This window comes from Girardinichthys multiradiatus, chromosome 11 (assembly GCF_021462225.1).
Source record: "Girardinichthys multiradiatus isolate DD_20200921_A chromosome 11, DD_fGirMul_XY1, whole genome shotgun sequence".
NCBI classification, from domain to species: Eukaryota; Metazoa; Chordata; class Actinopteri; order Cyprinodontiformes; family Goodeidae; genus Girardinichthys; species Girardinichthys multiradiatus.
The window spans coordinates 35548907-35567700 of record NC_061804.1 but is presented as its reverse complement, the minus strand read 5'-3'; the positions used below and the strand labels follow the sequence as shown (position 1 = coordinate 35567700).

The following is an 18794-nucleotide window of genomic DNA, read 5'->3' as shown; positions in this document are numbered from 1 at the left end:
TAATTACACTGTAATCCAATTTTATTTTGCAAACTTGGTTACATTTAGCTAGCTGTATCTGTGTTTGGCTACAGCTTTAGGATCTGGAGCTGCTGTGATGTGACAAAAACATATACGCCTCTGTTTTCTCTTAAGATTAGTAAACTTCAATCAGCACCAGGCCATCACAGATTTGTGGCGTTTATAACTCATTAACAGCCGTACCTACGAGCAGCCTGAGGTGGGGGCCTTGGTTTGCTGCTGGAGCTCCCCGAGTGACTCAGAAATCTGCAGAGAAAACAAGGTAAACTGGTAAAACAGGCACAGCTCCAGTGAATTGATGCATATCCTGTAAATCATTGGCAAAGGCAAGGTATTTTTCCAAATGGCCTAAAATACACAATGGTAGATATTCACGGGAAATCTGAGTAACATGGGACATAACCTGAAGATTAAAAGTGATAATGCTCCTTGTGCAATGTTCCTTTTGACAATGGCTGATTCAAAAAATGCTTATTGAGACAAAATAGCATTGACATGATGTTCCTCAGCGAGCATGGCATGAAGACTGGCTGTAAATGATTAGGAGTGAAAACCTGTGTACCTGTGTGCTCTGCCGGTCACTCTCCGGCGGTGGATTAGACTCTCTGCTCTGCAAATTAAGGACCGTCGTCTAAGAGACCAACATCAGACAAGCCGAAGCAGAGAGAGGCAGAGAAACATTAGAAGTAGGCTGAGAGAAACTACAGTACATCTAAAAGTGATTCGAGGAGATGAAGGATGAAAAAAAGAACTGGTGCAGCAATATTTGGGGAAACGATGGGAAATATCGGCCTGAATATTTGGAAACAGGAAAAATATCGTATCACATGAACCTTTTCATATTTAGGCATGTTACAACCACAAACTGCAGTGTACTTTATTGGGATTTTATGTGATACCAATACAAAGTATTGCCTTACTTTGCAGCAGAAGGGATATAAATCGTGGTTTTCAATATTTTTTTAGGGTATCTCCCCAACATATGAATACTGAGATTTTTGCCTTTCCTTTTTTGCAAAATAGCTAAACTTCAGTCAGACTGGCAGAATCTTAGTTGAATTTAGATCTGGACTTTTTCTGGGCCATTCTAACACATAAATAAACATTTATATAAACCTTTTAATTGTTGTTCTGTCTGCATGTTTAGAGTTCTTCTCCTGCTGGAAGGTGAACCCCTTATCCAGTTTCAAGTCTTTTGCAGCTTCCAACAGGTTTTTCTTCCACCAAACAGGAGTACCTCCTTCTACATGTTTGCTGTGTTTCTTACAAGGCTTGTAGGAAACTGAAACTTCTAACATCTTTTTGTCAACGTTGACTTGCTTTTTAAGACATAAATGTCCGATTTATACAGTGCACCACTAATAGTTGTTCTGTTAACAGATTCTACCAGATGAGCTGTGGATCTCTGTAGCTCCTCCAGAGTTACCATGGACCTTTTGGCTGCTTCTGTGATAAGTTCCCTCCTTCCCTGACCTGCTAGTTTAAGTGGGCAGCCATGTCTTTTAGGTTTGCAGTTGTGTCATTTTCTTCCAGTCTTCTGATAATGGATTGAACAGTACTCTGTGAGTTGTTCAAAGCTTTGGATATTGTTTTATAACCTAAACCTGCTTCAAACATCTCCAGAACTTTCTCCCTGAGCTGACTTCCTTGATCTTCATGGTGTTGTCTGTGCACTGAGGCCTTCACAGAACAGCTGGATTCATACTGAGATTAAATTATACATTAGTGGACTCTACTAATTAGGGGATGTCTGAGGGGAGTTGCTTGTACTTGATTATATTTAGAAGTAAAACAGTAAATAGGGTTGGAAACAAATAAATGCCACACTTTTTACATTGTATTATGCCAAAAATGTTGTTAACCATCTATCGTTTTCTTTCCACTTCACAATTCTGCATGACTACTGTGTTGGTTTATAATACAAAATCCCTAAAAACATACATTTAAGTCTGTGGCTGTAACGTCACCAAATTTTAAAAAGTTTAAGAGCGAAGATCCTTTTTTGTCAAGTCACTTGATAATATCACCTTTGTGTTATTACCCTGACCATATCCTGTATGCATATGCTGGCAGCATAAAGCAGAGCAAGAAGCACAGAAGACAACAGAAATGTAGGTCAAAGAAACATGCAGTAGACAAAGATCTGGTCTCTGTGTTGTCACGGTACCCGACCAGATGCGGGTCCCACCCACCTGTTCTGCTGTTCCTGCTGCAGAAGCTGCACAGCGATCTTCCTCAGATCCAAAACTTCTTTCAGCTCATCATCCTCTTCCTCAGCAAGCTGGTCCTTATCTGAACTGCAAGAAGATAAAGATCAGGTTTAAATGTGGGTCTTAGTTTATAACAAACTTTTTAAACACACAATTCTAGCCCTGAAACAAACTCCTAAAGTACACATGAACTCGTACTGTTAGTTTGCACCTAATGTGATGTGTCATGTATCAAGACAGGATTTCACATGATCGTCTCGCTGTGGGTAGTATAGGTTAAGATCAGCAACAGATGTGCTAATAGATAAAGTGATCCAAAGCCGCAAAGCAATTACACTGACAGGGTAGTTTCAAAATAGTTATAAGAAAAGCACGCTTATCTATAAATTGTTACTCCTTTTTTTTCAAAAAGCTACCGTTTGAACCAGTATGATTTATTTGCATGCGGTTACTTTATGCACAAGAGGGACACCCTGCACATAAAGCAGTCCCAGCATTCATTGGTACCCCTTTCTCACACAGCTTGCAGATGTAAAATTTTCATCACAGATTGTCAAACTATGTCATCAAGATGCAAAGTATGTGGAAAATATTGCATTTTTGTGAACCAGAGAGGAGGCAAAAGGCTGTACACAAAACTACTGCGAAATGGCTCCAGAAATCTACCACAGTTTATCAACGTATGCCTAAATTCAAGCTGCAACTCCCTTTCTAAGAGAAACAAAGATTCAGAACTGCTGCCACCCACTCTGATCAAATAATGTCAGGTAGAAAACTGTTCTCCAAGCCACAAATGGAGGCAGAAACCTCACTTTCCACCAGCCAACTGCTCAAAGACTTTTATAAAGACACTTTCAGCATTTTGGGTCAGTTAGGATTTACAAAATAATTTCTATTTATTAAATGCCAGAATAATTAAAGATTTATTCACTTTACCTTTACTTTAACTGTATGACTTGGGTCAAGCATTTCAGTTGTTCTTCCACAAACCTCTCAGAACCAGTTGTTCCTCCAGACAGAGGTGGTGCCTCTGAGGCAGGTTAGTAGGTCGATCTCCTCATACACAACGTTTTTAGCTTTTCCCTATGGGCCTATCATCAGGGATCTGTGATGCCTGCTCCAAAAGATTGACTTTGGCCTCCTTAAGCCACTTTATAACTAACTTGGCTGTACTCTTAAGGTGGTTTTCAGTTTGAAAGACTCATTTTTGCCTAAGCTTTGACTTCCTGGCTGATGTCTTGAGATGTTTCTTCCTGCACCGATGTAAAAACCTCACTAGTCTGGCTGAGACTGTTGAAAAACCCCTTCAGCAAGTTAGGCTGCAATAAATCACCTTGTAATTCCACACATTCTTGAGACTGTCCAAATGCTATGATTATGAAGTTGTTATCATAAAATGTTTATGACTTTTTTACTACAGTTTATATGCACGTGAATACGTGTACATAAAAAAGTAATGGGCTTTAAAGTGAGGAAGTAATCTCAGTACAGGTGTCAGACCTTGAAGGAATACACTAGCTCCAGACGGTGACTTTCTTATCAGGTGTGTTGCATTTAAAAAACACAGTACCTAAAACTATCTAGTTTAGACGTGTCAAAAACTCTCTGACATCTGAGCACTGAGTCACTATGAAACGTATCGGAAAAAGAGATGGTGAGGAAAGCCACAACTAGGCTCTGATCAGATGAGACGCACCAACAGAGAAGAATGTCCAGTCGAGTCAACAAACAAGCTTGATTCACTTGTTTACAATTCAGTTGGCTGTTTTCTATTCACAGATACCTTAAATGTTTCAGCAGGATCATTTATCAAACTCTGGAGAGAAAACCTGGACAGGCAACCTTGAGGCCAAACAAATTTTGTGTAGAGATTCTCCACTCACTTCACTGAGGAGCGGGATGTTTAGAACTGCAGATCCAAGGTACCCAGTCCGGTTCGCTGAGAGATAGCACAGTAAGGTGTCTCTCCGGCTATTTTCAGGCATCAGAACGTGTTGGACCGTGAAGGCTTTCTTTCTCTAAGGTTAAGTCACGATAATAAAAAAGAAAATTTAAATTATGCCCATAAACTGAATTTACCTTTCCAGAGGGAGAGAAACAATTTGATAAGTTAAAACTTTACTGGCTAAAGAAAATCTGAACATTCATCCTCCAACTCTTTGACAACCCTTTAATTAGTTAGATTTCATGTTCGTTTGTCTTGTTTGTTAATTAACAATTATTGGTGTGATTAATAATAGTTTAGGAGACTGGATCCAATGTAATCATGTGTTATTATTGTCATTCTGAAACTAAATATATTTTCATAATATTTTCTTCTCATTCATTCATTAAGTGTACAGTTAGGCTCCCTGACAAAAAATAACCCTTTGGGTTAGATTTGAGACCGATAAAAAATATTTTCCTTTAATGGATTTTACTGATGCTACCCATGCATCGAATGTAAGCTTTAGTAGTGATAAACTGATAAACTAATCTCATCTGTGTACATATTTAAAGTTCTGGATTTTGAAGAAAGTGGAAAAAAAAATTGTCTCTCACATTTTTCTGGAATCATTTTAGTTAATTGACCTAAAACAGGAAATGTTTAGTCTTATTTTTAAACAGTGTGCCCATCCAAATGACTATTTATGTCAGTGAGACCGTTTTCATTTCACTGAGATAATGTGAAAGCACTTTCTCTGTGCTCTCTGCCAGGTTTTATCTGAGTGACACTAGAAAAAACTCCCTTTCTGTCCAACCACTACCAATCTGAACATGTTGAGTTGGCTAAACTCTACTTGCACTTTAGCTGGAACTGTGTGAATCTAAGCTTGAGCCTTTCTGGAACAAACACTCCAAGTAGGGTTTTCCTTTTAAGAAAGGATAAATACAGTCATATTCAATAAATTAGCATATATGTTCCAATGAGGCGTGTTTGTCGGATTTAGAGTATTTTTTGGAAAATAACCTTTAAGTAGGAATAAATAGCCCACAGTTCTGTGTCAGAAACATTTTTTATTGGTCTGATGTAATATTCTAATCTAAAATGTTATGTTTTCATAAGGTGAAAGTAGAAAATCCTCATAATTAACAGAAATAAAGTCTTGAAAACATCAGTTTGTGTGCAGTTAATCTATATAATGTGTTTCATTTAATGAGCTACGTTGAAATAAATAAACTTTTCAACAATATTCTTATTTATTGAATGGGTCTGTACATGGCAAAGCAACTCATGCCCACTAACAGGAGTATTTTTCCCCATGTGAATAGAATAATTTGATTTTAATGTTGGCTTTTTTATTTTTTCAATGTGAGATTTTGCAGCTGCCATATAAAATGATTAATTTATACCTGGTTAATAAGGGTACCAATAAGTGTTGAGGCTAACACATGGGAGACAATCTGCTGTAGCTTTGCAAAGATGATTTCTTTAAAATTACAAATAATTGGCTGTTCAACAGTTGATCCCTTCGGCTACATCATTAGACATATAATCTGCCAAATGTAATGGGTTTGCGCTGCAGGATGGCTAACTGAGCATGCAAACTCTTACGAGGGTCATGCTGTTATAAGGTGAAGAAAGTGGTTTCACATTGTCTCAAATCAAATTTAAAAGGCCTTCCCAGGATGATACCTCATGTGGAAATTTCTCCAATTAAACTGTAACAGTTTTTCTGTATTTTCTTTCTAAGCTCAGTGAATTCAGCCAACATGCTGTAGAGGACATTATGTTCAATTATGGTTTTCTACCTTCTTCTCTGGAATGCTTTCAACACACAATGCTTCATGGTGACCCAGTTTGTGTACATGTGGCTCTATGGAATGATGTAACCCTGATGTATGTAACTGAACTTTTGTCCTTTGTAATATTACAGAAGTTAGTGTGCTGTGTTGCCAATTAACACATTTTCAAATGTTTTCATTTATGTTTATTTATGCAAACACTGGCACAGTTTTTAGCGCCCAGTTGCCTGGGGTCTTTCTGCATGAGGTCCGCATGTTCTCCTGGTGCATGCATAGGTTCCCTCTGGGTACTCTGGTTTCTCCCCAGAGTCCAAAAATATTTATGTTAGGTAAAGTGATCACTCTATATGGCCCACAGTCCAAAAACATGACTAATTGGTTGATTGGTCTTTCTACATTGCCCTTAGGTGTGAATGAGTGTGTGCATGGTTATTTGTCCTGTATGTCTCTGTGTTGCCCTGCAATGGATTGGCGAACTGTCCAGGGTGGACCCCGCTTCCCGTCCATAGACTGCTGGTGTTACGCATCAGCTTCCACTATGTACAAGACATGTTCATTTACTAACTAAATGTCTGGGCAAGGAGAGGTTTAATGAGAGAGGCAGCCAAGAGGCTCTTGGAAACTCTGGAGGAGCTGCAGAGATCCCCAGCTCAGATGAGAGGATCTGTTGACAGAACAACTATTAATTATGCGTTCCATCACTTCAGCCTTTATAGGAGAGTTTCAAGAAGAAATCCATTGTTGGATTAAAGCCTCAGCGAAGATGTGGAAGAATTTGTTCTTGTCAGATAAGACCAAAACTCAAATATTTGGTCTACGTGCAAAACGTATGTGTGGCAAAAAAAAATTTAACAAGACACATCACCCTGAACACCTCATCCCCAGCATCATGCTGTGGGAATGCTTTCCTCGGCAGGGAAGCTGGTCAGAGCTGGAACTAAATCCAGGGCAATCCTAGAAGAAAACGTATTAAATGCGGCCACAACTTCAGACTGGGACAAAGGTTTGCCTTTGTGGAGGACTGCGACCCTAAACAAACAGCTGCAGCTATAATGATATGGTTTAGATCAAAGCATATGCACATGTTCGAGGGGCCGGATCTAAATCTAACTCAGCACCTGTGAAAAGACCTTAAAATAAACGTTTACAGATGCTGTCCTTCCAGTATGACTGAGCTAATTTGCTAAGAAGAATATGGAAATTTGGTAGACATAACCCCAAAGGGCTTACAGCTGTAACAGCAGCCAGTACTGATTCAGGGGGACTGACAATAATGCAGGCCAATTTTGTTTTTTCTTGTGAAAAACTTTATTAAACCATGTTCCCCGTTCATTCCCATCACAATTATGTGCTACTGTATCGGTCTATTGATTAAAATTCCCATGGAAATGCAATGAAGTTTATGTCTGTAACATTACAAAACACGAAACAGTTTGAATAATTTAGCATGACAAGGTTATTCAAGATAAGAACAGATGTTGTGCCATCCTATAAAGTCTGCTTTCCCAGACAGTGACTCATTGAGGTATACTGGTCCCTGTGGTTTCCACAGAGCCCTATATGTTAGGCTTGATGCCCAAGTGCTGCTTGTCTATTAACGTGCATTGATGAGTAAGAAAACAGCGGAGTTTTTTCAGCTTCTTATATGCAAGTATAAACTCACCCAGACTCCTCCTTCCAGCTGTCTTTATCTTTACATTGTTGGGACATGTTTAGAACTTTCTCCAGTTCCTGAAACACACCCAAAACAAGAATAAATAAGGATCAGGAGAGCAGAGAGGGGAGTTTCCTATCTCCACTTACACCTCAGACATTTCCCAATTCTTTTTAATATCTCACAAAAAGCACAGACAGACATAGATACCTTTAAAGAAGACACATGGCTGCTTTGTTGCCTGTCACTCTCTGACAGAGCAGGATCCTCATCGGGGTTGGGCTCTATAAAGTCATACAGATCCTGATCTGATAGAGGGAGGAAGCATCCGCGTTCGTCACACAACTGTCACATTTTAGGCACTTCATTCTACAACCCCCATGTGTCTCTGCTATTGCTTTCAATGGGAATGTGTGATACTTATATTGGGTAACCTTTGCAGGAGTCCATTTTGGAGAGTAATGACAGGGCGTCGGCACGGGCTGTCTCTGAGACCTGTGAGTGGAGGCTGACGGTGTCGTCGTCTGAGGGCTGTGGGAGAACATTTAAAAAACTTTTTTTTATTAGAAGCTACCTCTTTGGGCAGCATCAGAACCTAAAGAGTTATTTTTAAGTGTGTTAACTTATAAAGATCTGTCAAAGTTCTCAATGTGGCTTTTGTGGTAATTGTTTCTTGCTTCTAGGATATCACCGAACGAAATGTTGTCATGATCGTGCACAGACTCAAACTCATAGAAAGATTCAGCATGACAAGAGGTAAATGAAAAGAAAATGAAACAACAAAATGAAACAACAAATATAAGGTAGCTGAAACTCCCAAGATTCCTTTTACTATAAAGGGGAAAAATATTTGTTTATCGTCACCTATCAATCACTATAGTGCAGCTACCTCATCCTGCCTTTGCATTAGTAAGAACATGTTGCAGGTTGGCTCAGGCGAAACACGTGAATAAAGGTATACATGTTTGACTCCCACCACAACTTCTGATTGATTGCCTCTATGCATCTTCTTCTATTCCCACTGCCTACGCTGCTTTTGCTCCATGCAGCATTGTAGTCATATACATATAGTGTGATTGATGTATATAGCATCCATTATTACATTTTTAACCCGCTGGCGGTTCTGCAGAACCGAATTCCATCTTTCGTTTAAATATTTCTGTGCCTGCTCGTTTTGTTTTTACAGGTTCTGAGCCAGACTTACAGCTTAATGACGCCACTGATTTTCTTTTCTGCTCTGTCTGAAGAGTAATTGTTTTATTTCTGTTGTTGGAACCAGGGAATCTTTTTATTAGCTATAAATGTTGTCATAGGAAAAAAAAACATTTTAGTCCTAAAGTGCAAGTACTTGCAAGTACTTGTATCCTTTTTCTCATTTTGATATGTTTCAACCACAAAGTTGAAAGTGTTTTATTGGGATTTGATGTAATAGACCACCAAAGTAGTGCATATTTATGTAGTGGAAGGAAATGTTTTGAAAATCTTCAACAAATAACAAATCTGTAAAGTGTTCTTTGAATTTGTTTTTAACCCCCATTACTCAGATATTCCTAAATAAAATCCCTGGTTAGTAAACAGAGTCTGACTGTGTGTAAATGCTATGAACTGCATGAATGCAACATTTTGTGGTATATTATATTTTAAGGACCATCCATTCACATTCTGTATACCAATATTTTATTGGCCAGCTGGAGGGACTCTTAACTACAGCAGATGTATATTTTTAGTGGCTGAGATGCTGAAGCTCATATAAATGGTCGGCTCACTGTAAAATATGGGTTGATCTTAATCTTCATGGTTATCCCAATATTCAGGAGCAGTTTCAGCCTGTTTTATTGAGTGACATTTTCTTAGGTAGGTCATCGCTTAAGATCATCTCACTCCCCATCAGATTTTCCTTGCCCACGTTGATAAAGAATTTTTGGGACACATTTGGGCCCTTCATCCAGAGATTAATTAACACTTTCCTTGTTCCAGGATGTGTCCCAATATTATTTTAAACAGGCTATAGTTCAGCCTCTTTTAAAAAAGAGAAAGTGGACTATTTACAGTTGCAGGCCTGTAAAATTAGAATTGAATTAAGGCCATCTTTGAAAAGTTTCAGTCCGGTATTAAATCACTACACAGCAACTGAGACTGCTCTTTTCATGGTATTTAATATTCTTTAATGGTATTTAATGATATTCTGCTGCCCTCTTGTTGTTGGACCTGCCAGTCGACCAGGATATCCTCCTATCACGGCTGGATCATATGTTCTCCTTAAAGGGTCAGTTTTTCTGTGCTTTGGTCCTACCTATCTGGAAGGACTTTATATGAATATTCAGCTTCAAAATAGCACCTCTTAATTATGGTGTGCCTCAGGGCTCAACTTTGGCAGCTCTGTTGGTCAAAATATTGACAGTTCTCTGGGTCCCTTATCCTCTTATTGCAAGAAATATGCTAAAAACCTCTATGTTTTCCTTGATGGTTTTTTCAAACTGCATCCGGGAGAATGTGGTAGTACAATCCAGCCTTTTCCTTCTAAGACAGCTAGCTAAGGTAAAGCCATAGCTAGCTGTCTAATGTCTTTAAACATGTTATCTGTTCATTACTTGCAGATTGGACAAGCCTACTTTTCATTGGCTTCATGTTACTTTTTGTTTTTAAATCACTAAACGGTCGAGTCCATTCTTACCTATCTGTGCTCCTATGTATTCTTCCTCCAGGAAGGTCCAGTTCAAAACGTAAAGTTATGCATATAACTATTGTTCCCTGAAGGAGAGTAACGAAGTACAACACATGAGTATGGGATATCACGCCCTGCGTGTCCTGGCTGAAGCCACCTCTAATCACGCCTCCTAGGCAAATGACGTGATGACGACAGGTGACAGGCCCCGCCTGCACTATATACCTGTCCGTCATCATCGTCATTACTCAGTTCGATAGCCGCTATTCACCGAGCCCAGCTGAGCAGCGGGGCAGCAATGTGTTGTACTTCGTTACTCTCCTTCAGGAAACAATAGTTATATGCATAACTTTACGTTCCCTTTCAGTCGATTCACTCAGTACAACACATGAGTATGGGACATATATAAACGCCCCGCAGAGCAGCCATCAAACCTGGATCATACACTGCATACTAGTGCAGCACTTCAGACCCAGCAGAAAGAACAGAGTGAGCCACAGAAGGGGTTGTCACATCCAAACGATAAAACTTTACAAATGTGTGCGGCGAAGACCAGCTGGCTGCAGCACAAATGTCACTCATGGGCACCCCTCTAAATAGTGCCCAGGAGGTCGCTATGCCCCTGGTGGAGTGAGCCCTCACACCACGTGGCATTGGGAGACCCCTGTTGCTGTAAGCCAGAGAAATAGCCTCCACAATCCAGTGGGAGAGTCTTTGTCTGGACAGAGCTTTCCCCCTTGCTGGGTTAGCAATACACACAAACAGTTGATCACACAACCTCACAGACTGAGTACGGTCAATGTAACTACGCAGTGCACGTAAAGGGCACAGGAAGTGTAACCTCCTTTGTTCCTCAGATGCAAAAGGAGGTGGACAAAAACTCGAAAGCTCCATAGTCATGGAGCTGTAGTCCGAAGGTATAACCTTAGGAAGATAAGCTGCATTGGGTCGCAAGGTGACCTTGGAACCATCAGGTGAAAAGTGTATGCAGGTAGGATTTACAGACAAAGCATGGAGGTCTCCAACTCGCTTTGCTGTTGTCAGAGCAAGAAGCAGAGCAAGCTTATATGAAAGGAACTTCACATCTACTGACTCCAAAGGTTCAAATGGAGGGTCACAAAGAGCTTCTAGTACCAATGTGAGATCCCAGGAAGGAAAACTGGGTTTAATCACAGGTCTGAGTCTACGAACCCCCTTTAAGAAGCGTACAGCCAGAGGATGAGCACCTGGTGTGACTCCATTAAAACCAATATGGCAGGCAGAAATGGCAGCCAAGTAGACCTTAATTGTGGAAAAGGAAAGACCTTTATCCAGCAGAACCTGTAAAAACGTTAAAACTTCCACCATAGAGCACTGAAATGGAACAATGTGCTTGTCCTCACACCACTGCTCAAAAGCTCTCCATTTATAAGCGTATAAGCCTCTAGTGGAGGATGCTCTTGCATTCTGGATTGTTGCCACCACACAGCTGCTGCACAGCGGGATACACGGAGGATGTAGTCAGCGGTGATTCTCACCTCATTCAAGAGTGGCATCACAGGACTCTCCGGCGGTGTTGCGGCTCCAAGCTCCGCCAAGCGCATAGCTTGGTATGTTTGCAGCATGGTAATGGAGTTCAGGGCACGAGCGGTGGTCGCTTGAGCCTTGTAGATTTTCTCCAATTGAGCAGCGGAGAACCTACAGTGCTTAGACGGAAGCGATGTTGGACCACCCACACCGTGATTTTGGGATGGGGCCAGATATGCTGCCAAAGACGGTTCCATAGGCGGAAGATTCACCAATCCGGCTTTTTCGGCGCCTTCCAGGTCCAGATACTGTCCATAACCCGGTGCCGTGATGCGGGTGGACAGTGGTTTGTTCCATGAAGACGTCAACTCAGAGATAAAGTCTGGGAACATGGGTAGATGATGCTTGACTGCGGCCGGCTCCGGGGGGAGATAAAACCCCGCGAATCGCGATGGCTTCTCCGCAGGAGGTGGGGATGGCCATTCCACGTCCAGTGTATCAGCTGCACGGCGGCAAAGAGAGAAGAAAGACGTGTCGCCCGGGTCTGCTGGCGCAGCAGCGGCAGCCTGACTCGGCAGAGACTCATCCTCATCATCGGACAGACCATGAACATCCAAACCGATGTCCAGTACGTCCTCTTCTTCCTGAAGGGGTTCTAGCTGAAGCTGAGACTGAGCACCTGCATTATCGGCTAACCCATCAATATACTCCATATGGTCCGCCCAGCTGGAAGCGGGGACTTCGACCGAAAAGCCGTCCTCATCAGAATCGGACGAAACTGGGTTTCCCGCCTCGGAGAACAGTGGGTCTCGCCGTGAGACAGCAGCCTCTCCCAGCACCTTTTCGAGGAATTTAACCCGCCTCTCCAGGGTCGAGCGACGAAGCTGGCGACAGAACGCACATGCTTCGGGCTCCGCCAACGCTCTGCGAGCGTGAACGATCCCGAGACAGACGGGACAAGCCTCATGCTGGTCCTTCTCATGAAGCGAGAAGCCGCACCCCTGAGGACAGGGACGAATAGAAGACTTCTGCTTTGCTTGTGTTGGCTTTGTGCTCATCCCGAACCACAAAGCCAGACCGAACTGCTTGAAATCAGCGCTTCGCGGGCAGACACGCTTACCAGCAGGCAGCAGTGACTAACTCCAACAAAAGCAGTTGAACTAATTCCAAGTAGCCCTTTGAAAAGAGACACAGAGCTAACCAGCAGCAGCTAGCTAGCCTGACTCAAAGAGGTGTTCTTAGCGAGGTGAAGAGCGTAAGAACTGAGTAATGACGATGATGACGGACAGGTATATAGTGCAGGCGGGGCCTGTCACCTGTCGTCATCACGTCATTTGCCTAGGAGGCGTGATTAGAGGTGGCTTCAGCCAGGACACGCAGGGCGTGATATCCCATACTCATGTGTTGTACTGAGTGAATCGACTGAAAGGGAACTAATGTTATCCATTCCAAGGTCCAAACTAAAGTCTTGAGGTGACAGAGCTTTCTCTGCTGCGGCTCCCAAACTTTGGAATAGTCTACCTCTAAATTTTAGATCTCCAGAAACACTAGAATATTTTGAATCTCTACTGAAAACAAATCCTGCTTTGCTCAAGAAATGGAGGAGAAAAAACCCCCCACAAAAAACAGATGCATTTAGCACGTTTCCCTAAACATCTTTTTTTTTTTTTACCAGCTGTTTTAGCTGTTTTTATTGCTTATTGTGTTATTTATTAATTTTCTTTTATATTTTAACTGCATCATTGTCATGCATTTGATTTATTTTTGTTGTATTTTATTTTGACCACCTGGAGTTGTTGTAAATGTGCTACATAAATAAACTGGACCTTGATCATGACCCATAAGATTCAGTAATAGTCTCACAGTGAAGTGTTTTCCTGATACTGAGCAGCCCCCATGAAGTCCAAGGAACACCCAGAAAGGTTTTGGATAAAGTTGTGGAGAAATTTAAAGCGGGGTCAGGTTATAACACAATATGCCATACTTTAAACAGAGCTTTGTTTAATCCAGCAACTGCAAATACAAAGAGTATGACTTAACTGTAAAACTACCACGACACATCCATTCACCAAAACTGACAGGTTAGGCAAGGAGAGCATTAACCATAAAAGCAGCCATGAGGGCGATGGTAGCTCGGGGGGAGCTGCAGGAATCAGTAGGTCAGGTGGAAGATTCTGAAGAAAGGACTGCCAATAGTCCTGCACTGCACAAATTTTGCTTTAATGTAAGAATGTCAAGAAGAAAGGCATATAAAGTCCCATTTGCAGTTAACCATAACTCAAGTGGGGGACACAGCAAGCTTGTTAATGGAGGTGCTCTGGTCAGATGAGAACAGAACTAAAGATATGTGCAGCAGAAAATGCACACAACCCTAAACGTACCATTGTATAGCATTCTGCTGTTGGTTGCTTTTGTTTGACTTTGTTTTGAATTTAGCTGCTTTTTTATCCGTTTATACAAATTAATCAGTGATCAAAGCCAGGCCTTTATCGCTTTTGTTTTTGTTAAACCACTTAGCTCCTGTTCATGAATCCTTCAGACATAAAAGGCTTCAAAACAGATAACTTAGGAAAAACAATTTAAAGGAGCAGTTTGTTGCTAACCACATGTCACAAAAACACAATTTGTTTTAATTGCACACGGTTTGACAGATAGAAAAAGTGTTTTTGCCCAACTAGGTGATTCCAAAGGAGTTGCAATAGATGATCAGCTAAAGAATGGTGCAACTTAAACTTTGTCAGGTCTTTCAAGAATGTCTGTTCTACCTCCTTAAGACATTCAGCTCCTGTTTATCTGCTGGAGACAGTTTTAATGTCTGGCATTTCTATTTATGTTCTCCACAGTCAGGTACAGGGACTGCTCAGAAAATGACCCATAAAATAGCTGAAGACTAAAGAAAGATTTTGAAAGACCTTCAGAAAGCCTGAAAAACTACTCATCAAAGCCACTTTAAATGAATAAATTGGCTCCTTACAAGCAAAATAAAAGTAATTTAATGGATGTTTAAAACTTCTAACACTACAGCACATCTGTTTTTATCTACGGTAATAATAATCATGATCATCAGTCAGCAATGTGTTTGAACTCTGACCTCTGTTGTAGACAGCCTCTTGTCACCATTGTCACTACCAATTCCAGAGTCAGGCCCATGATTCTTACTGGGATAGAAATCTTCCATGCTGGAAATATGCAAAACAAATTCTAGATGTTAAAAAGGAATAAAATAATAATTAGATACATAACTTAATGAAGTTGTAACAAACTTGCTGTTACCTGTCAGTGAGGGGCTGTGGAAGACAGCGTTTGCTGAGGGTCAGGAGGTCAAGGGTGTCTGGTTTCTTGTCCATTCTACAAGCCTGAATGTTCAAGTACTTGAATATATGCACTTTGCCCTTTAGGCAAATCTGAAATGTATAAAAATCCAAAACTCATGTCACCATGCTGAGCTTTTTTAAACACCGCAGAAAGAACTATGTCCTTTCATCCACTAGATGGTGGACTTGTACCAGGTTCATTTAAATTTTGCTTTACATTTATGCATTCTTGAGAAATAAACTGCACAAAAGAAATACAATAAATAAATTCCAAAAACATGTTTTACATCACACATTGGAACAAACACAACCCCGAAGTGAACATACACACCTGTGCAGGAGGAGACTGCATAGGATTGTTGTCCAGGATGATGTACATCAGTTGCCTGAGTTTCCTGAAAGCTGGAGGAATCTCTGTGATCTTATTGCAGGAGAAGTCAAGTCGGATGAGAGGCAAATCTGCCAGTTCTGAAAAGGATAGATGGGGTAAAGAGATTTAATGTTTACAGTGATTGTTAATCTGACCTAAACATCAGATTTGGGGGGTTTAGATGTTCCTACTTTTAGAGAACAGTTCTGATGTTGGTGGGTTACTTATAAGTAATGTTTACTTTAAGGGTCTCCACCTAATGTGCATTTGACCTTGACTCTGCAGTTACAAAACCTTTTATGAAGCTAACAATTAGTCTTTTATAAATGTTTATAAATCTTGCAAACAGTTGCATTAATGTAATTGTTGCTGAATGTGGTGTACACAAATTCTTCTTTTTCACCAGAAAACTTTATTTTGGTCTCAATGGCTGTATTTTTTGTTCCAGGATAAAGCTGCAGTCAAAGAATATAGTTAGTTTTTCTTCATTTTTTTCCTTTATCCATAGTTTATGATCCAATGACCATCTGTGGATGAAAGTTAAATGTACTCGATATACAGATATATATGAATAATAATAATAATAATAAATTTTATTTAAAAAACGGGGACAATATACAGTATACATTAACCACAAGAGGAGAGATTCTCTATATCAAGTTATAGCTTTAAGTGCTAATTTCCACCTGTAGTGCCTGTGCCCCCATGTTGTCAGGTAAATATAGACTGAATTAATCAAAAAATAAGGTCATGTCAGCAACTTTCAACATTCAGTATGCCAAGTTGACTGAGTCTTCATTAATGCAGACAAAAGAAATGCATAATGTAGCATGGGCATTAGAAACATTATCAAGTCGTTGCTAAAATCTGATAGCCCATACGTTAATTTAATGGCATATATGTGGTAAATGTAGTGTCTCTACAACTTTTTCAACTTCTCAAAAAAATCTGTTGCTCCCTGGCTTTGCTGAAGATCCCTTTACAGTATCAGATGCTTAGAAAAGGTGATGTTAGAGTAGGGCTGGGCGATAAATCGATTTTATCGATTAATTCGAATTTGCAATTAATGAAGATTTAATTTTGGGGAAATCGGAATTTTTTTCTATCGCGCCAGTGAACTCCTCGGGCCTCTGTAGTTGAGTGACATCAGTAAACCTGTCTCTCGCAGAAACACCGAAAATGGCATCTAGCAAGGAAGACCTTGTTCCCAAAAAAGGCACGACTTCATCAATTATATGGAACTGGTTCATTTTCGCGACCACGGACTTGGAGCAACACATAGCACGTTGTAAAATCTGTTTAAAGCCTGTTGCTACTAAAGGTGGAAGCACTACGAATTTATTTCAACACTTGAAACTGAAGCACTCAGTGGAGTGGGAGAAATGCTGCTCTCTACGAAAAGCTCAGGACAGCAACAGACCAGAAATCCCTGCCAAAAGACAACCCACCTTAGGGGAATCGTTTTCATACAGTGTTCCCTACGAAAAGACTGGGGCCCGATGGAAAGCGATTACGGATGCTGTCGCGTTGCTTATTGCCAAAGATACTGTGCCTATTTATACAGTGGAAAAGTCTGGCTTCATTCACCTGCTGAAAACTTTAGACGCAAGGTATGTACTACCTAGCCGGAAATATTTTGCTGAAGTTGCCTTGCCCCACCTGTACAAATGCACACGTGAAAGGATTGCAACAGAGCTGGCGGCTGTAAGTTTTTACTCTCCCATAACAGACTTGTGGAGCCATATATGAGTTTGACTGCGCATTTTGTCGACGATGACTGGGCTCTACGAAGTGTCTGCCTACAAACAGCTTACTTTCCCGATGATCACAAAAGTCAGGTCAATGCCGAGGGTTTAAAAGGACTCCTGGAACCTTTCCGAAGACCGACTCATTTGTATGACAACAGACAGCGGCACCAACATTATTAAAGCTCTGAAAGACATCAGGTGGCCAAACCTCCAGTGCTTTGGACATAAACGACATAATGCCATTCGTAAGAATCAAATCTATATATATTTCGTAAATCTTATTTTGTATTTTATATACATGTCATACATAGCGTCTTTTTTGTCATTTGACATGCATTCATGGCCATTTTCCCACAGAAAATACACAGTACACTTAATACATAAGCAATTCATGTATTTTCACCAAATAATACATAATATTTATACAAAATGTATGTATATACGTATGTACATGTATCATGTGAGTATGTGTGTGTCTGTGTCCCTACATCTGTAAAATAATATCAGAGAAAAAAGTAAAAATTGACCAGTAAGTTAATTGTAGCTTATTATAACAGTAAACCTAATGCATTTGTGTTTTCATTATTATACAGAGAATGGTGTGAAGGACCCACGGATTGAACGTGCCATAGGGGATTGTAAAAAGGCTACTGCTGCCTTTTCTTACAGTTGGAAAAAACAAAGAGAACTGAGTGAAGTACAGGCTGAGCTTGGTCTACCCCTGCATCAACTAATAACAGAGTCCCCAACTAGATGGGGTTCGCGTCAAAAATTGTCAAAATATCCTAAATCGATTAATCAGATTTGGTATAAAAAAATCGGAGATTTTATTTTTAAGCCATATCGCCCAGCCCTATGTTAGAGCATTATTTAAAGACTTGACTCTTCATACTGATGCCATAGAAACACAGATCACATCCACAGCAGTGTAAGAATGATCTTTCATCATCAGCATTTGAACACATTTTTACTAAATATGGATAACAGTAGAGTGAAATCTCTTTAAAGGACTTTTTGTAACTTTATCCAACCTAATAAAGATTAACAACTCTCTTCAGAAGTATTTAGGAGCCTGCTTTGTTTTTACCATGGTGCACCATTATTGAAGCCAAGCAGGCCTTTTAAAAGCATTTTACAATCTAAGAATACTCCGGTTGTGAAAACCTTTACATCTCACCAAATGAGGATACAAAGTTGCAACGATGACCTTGTATCATGTTGCATCATGCAATGCAAACAAGACAAGACGATTGCTGCAGGTGCAATGAATGCAGAGGTTGCATCCAATCTTAATGGGCTTTTTATAACAGTCTGCTTATGTCTGACACAGCATTCACTGAAAACATCTGATTCTGACTTCTCTGCTTATATAAGGATCAAATATTTTGACTCATATTTAATCAGATTTCCTATGCCTAATTGTAAAATGTGTTAAATTACATATGTTTTGCCCATGTTTACATGTGAAATAAATGTTTTTAATCATTCAAAATAAAGTAAATGTCTTAATATTATTTAAAAAGGGAATAAAATCAACATAGAATAAAAAACACAGAGAAATGCTTACTAAAGCAATGGGT

General features: G+C 40.2%; 1 protein-coding gene across 2 annotated transcripts in view; it reads right to left on the bottom strand.

The window, feature by feature from the left end:
- The window catches only part of lrch2 (leucine-rich repeats and calponin homology (CH) domain containing 2), a 67922-nt gene that overhangs the window by 28555 nt on the left and 20573 nt on the right, over window positions 1–18794 (bottom strand). Inside the window, exons 5-13 of one of the 2 annotated variants that reach the window (XM_047378216.1) lie at window positions 15428–15564; window positions 15056–15186; window positions 14874–14961; window positions 8046–8142; window positions 7822–7919; window positions 7621–7688; window positions 2214–2318; window positions 584–652; window positions 205–267 (exon numbers count right to left, since the gene is read on the bottom strand). In XM_047378216.1, coding sequence (XP_047234172.1) covers window positions 205–267; window positions 584–652; window positions 2214–2318; window positions 7621–7688; window positions 7822–7919; window positions 8046–8142; window positions 14874–14961; window positions 15056–15186; window positions 15428–15564 — 856 coding nt within the window. The remainder of the gene's footprint in view (window positions 1–204; window positions 268–583; window positions 653–2213; window positions 2319–7620; window positions 7689–7821; window positions 7920–8045; window positions 8143–14873; window positions 14962–15055; window positions 15187–15427; window positions 15565–18794) is intronic. The other variant, XM_047378217.1, reaches the window with a different exon arrangement.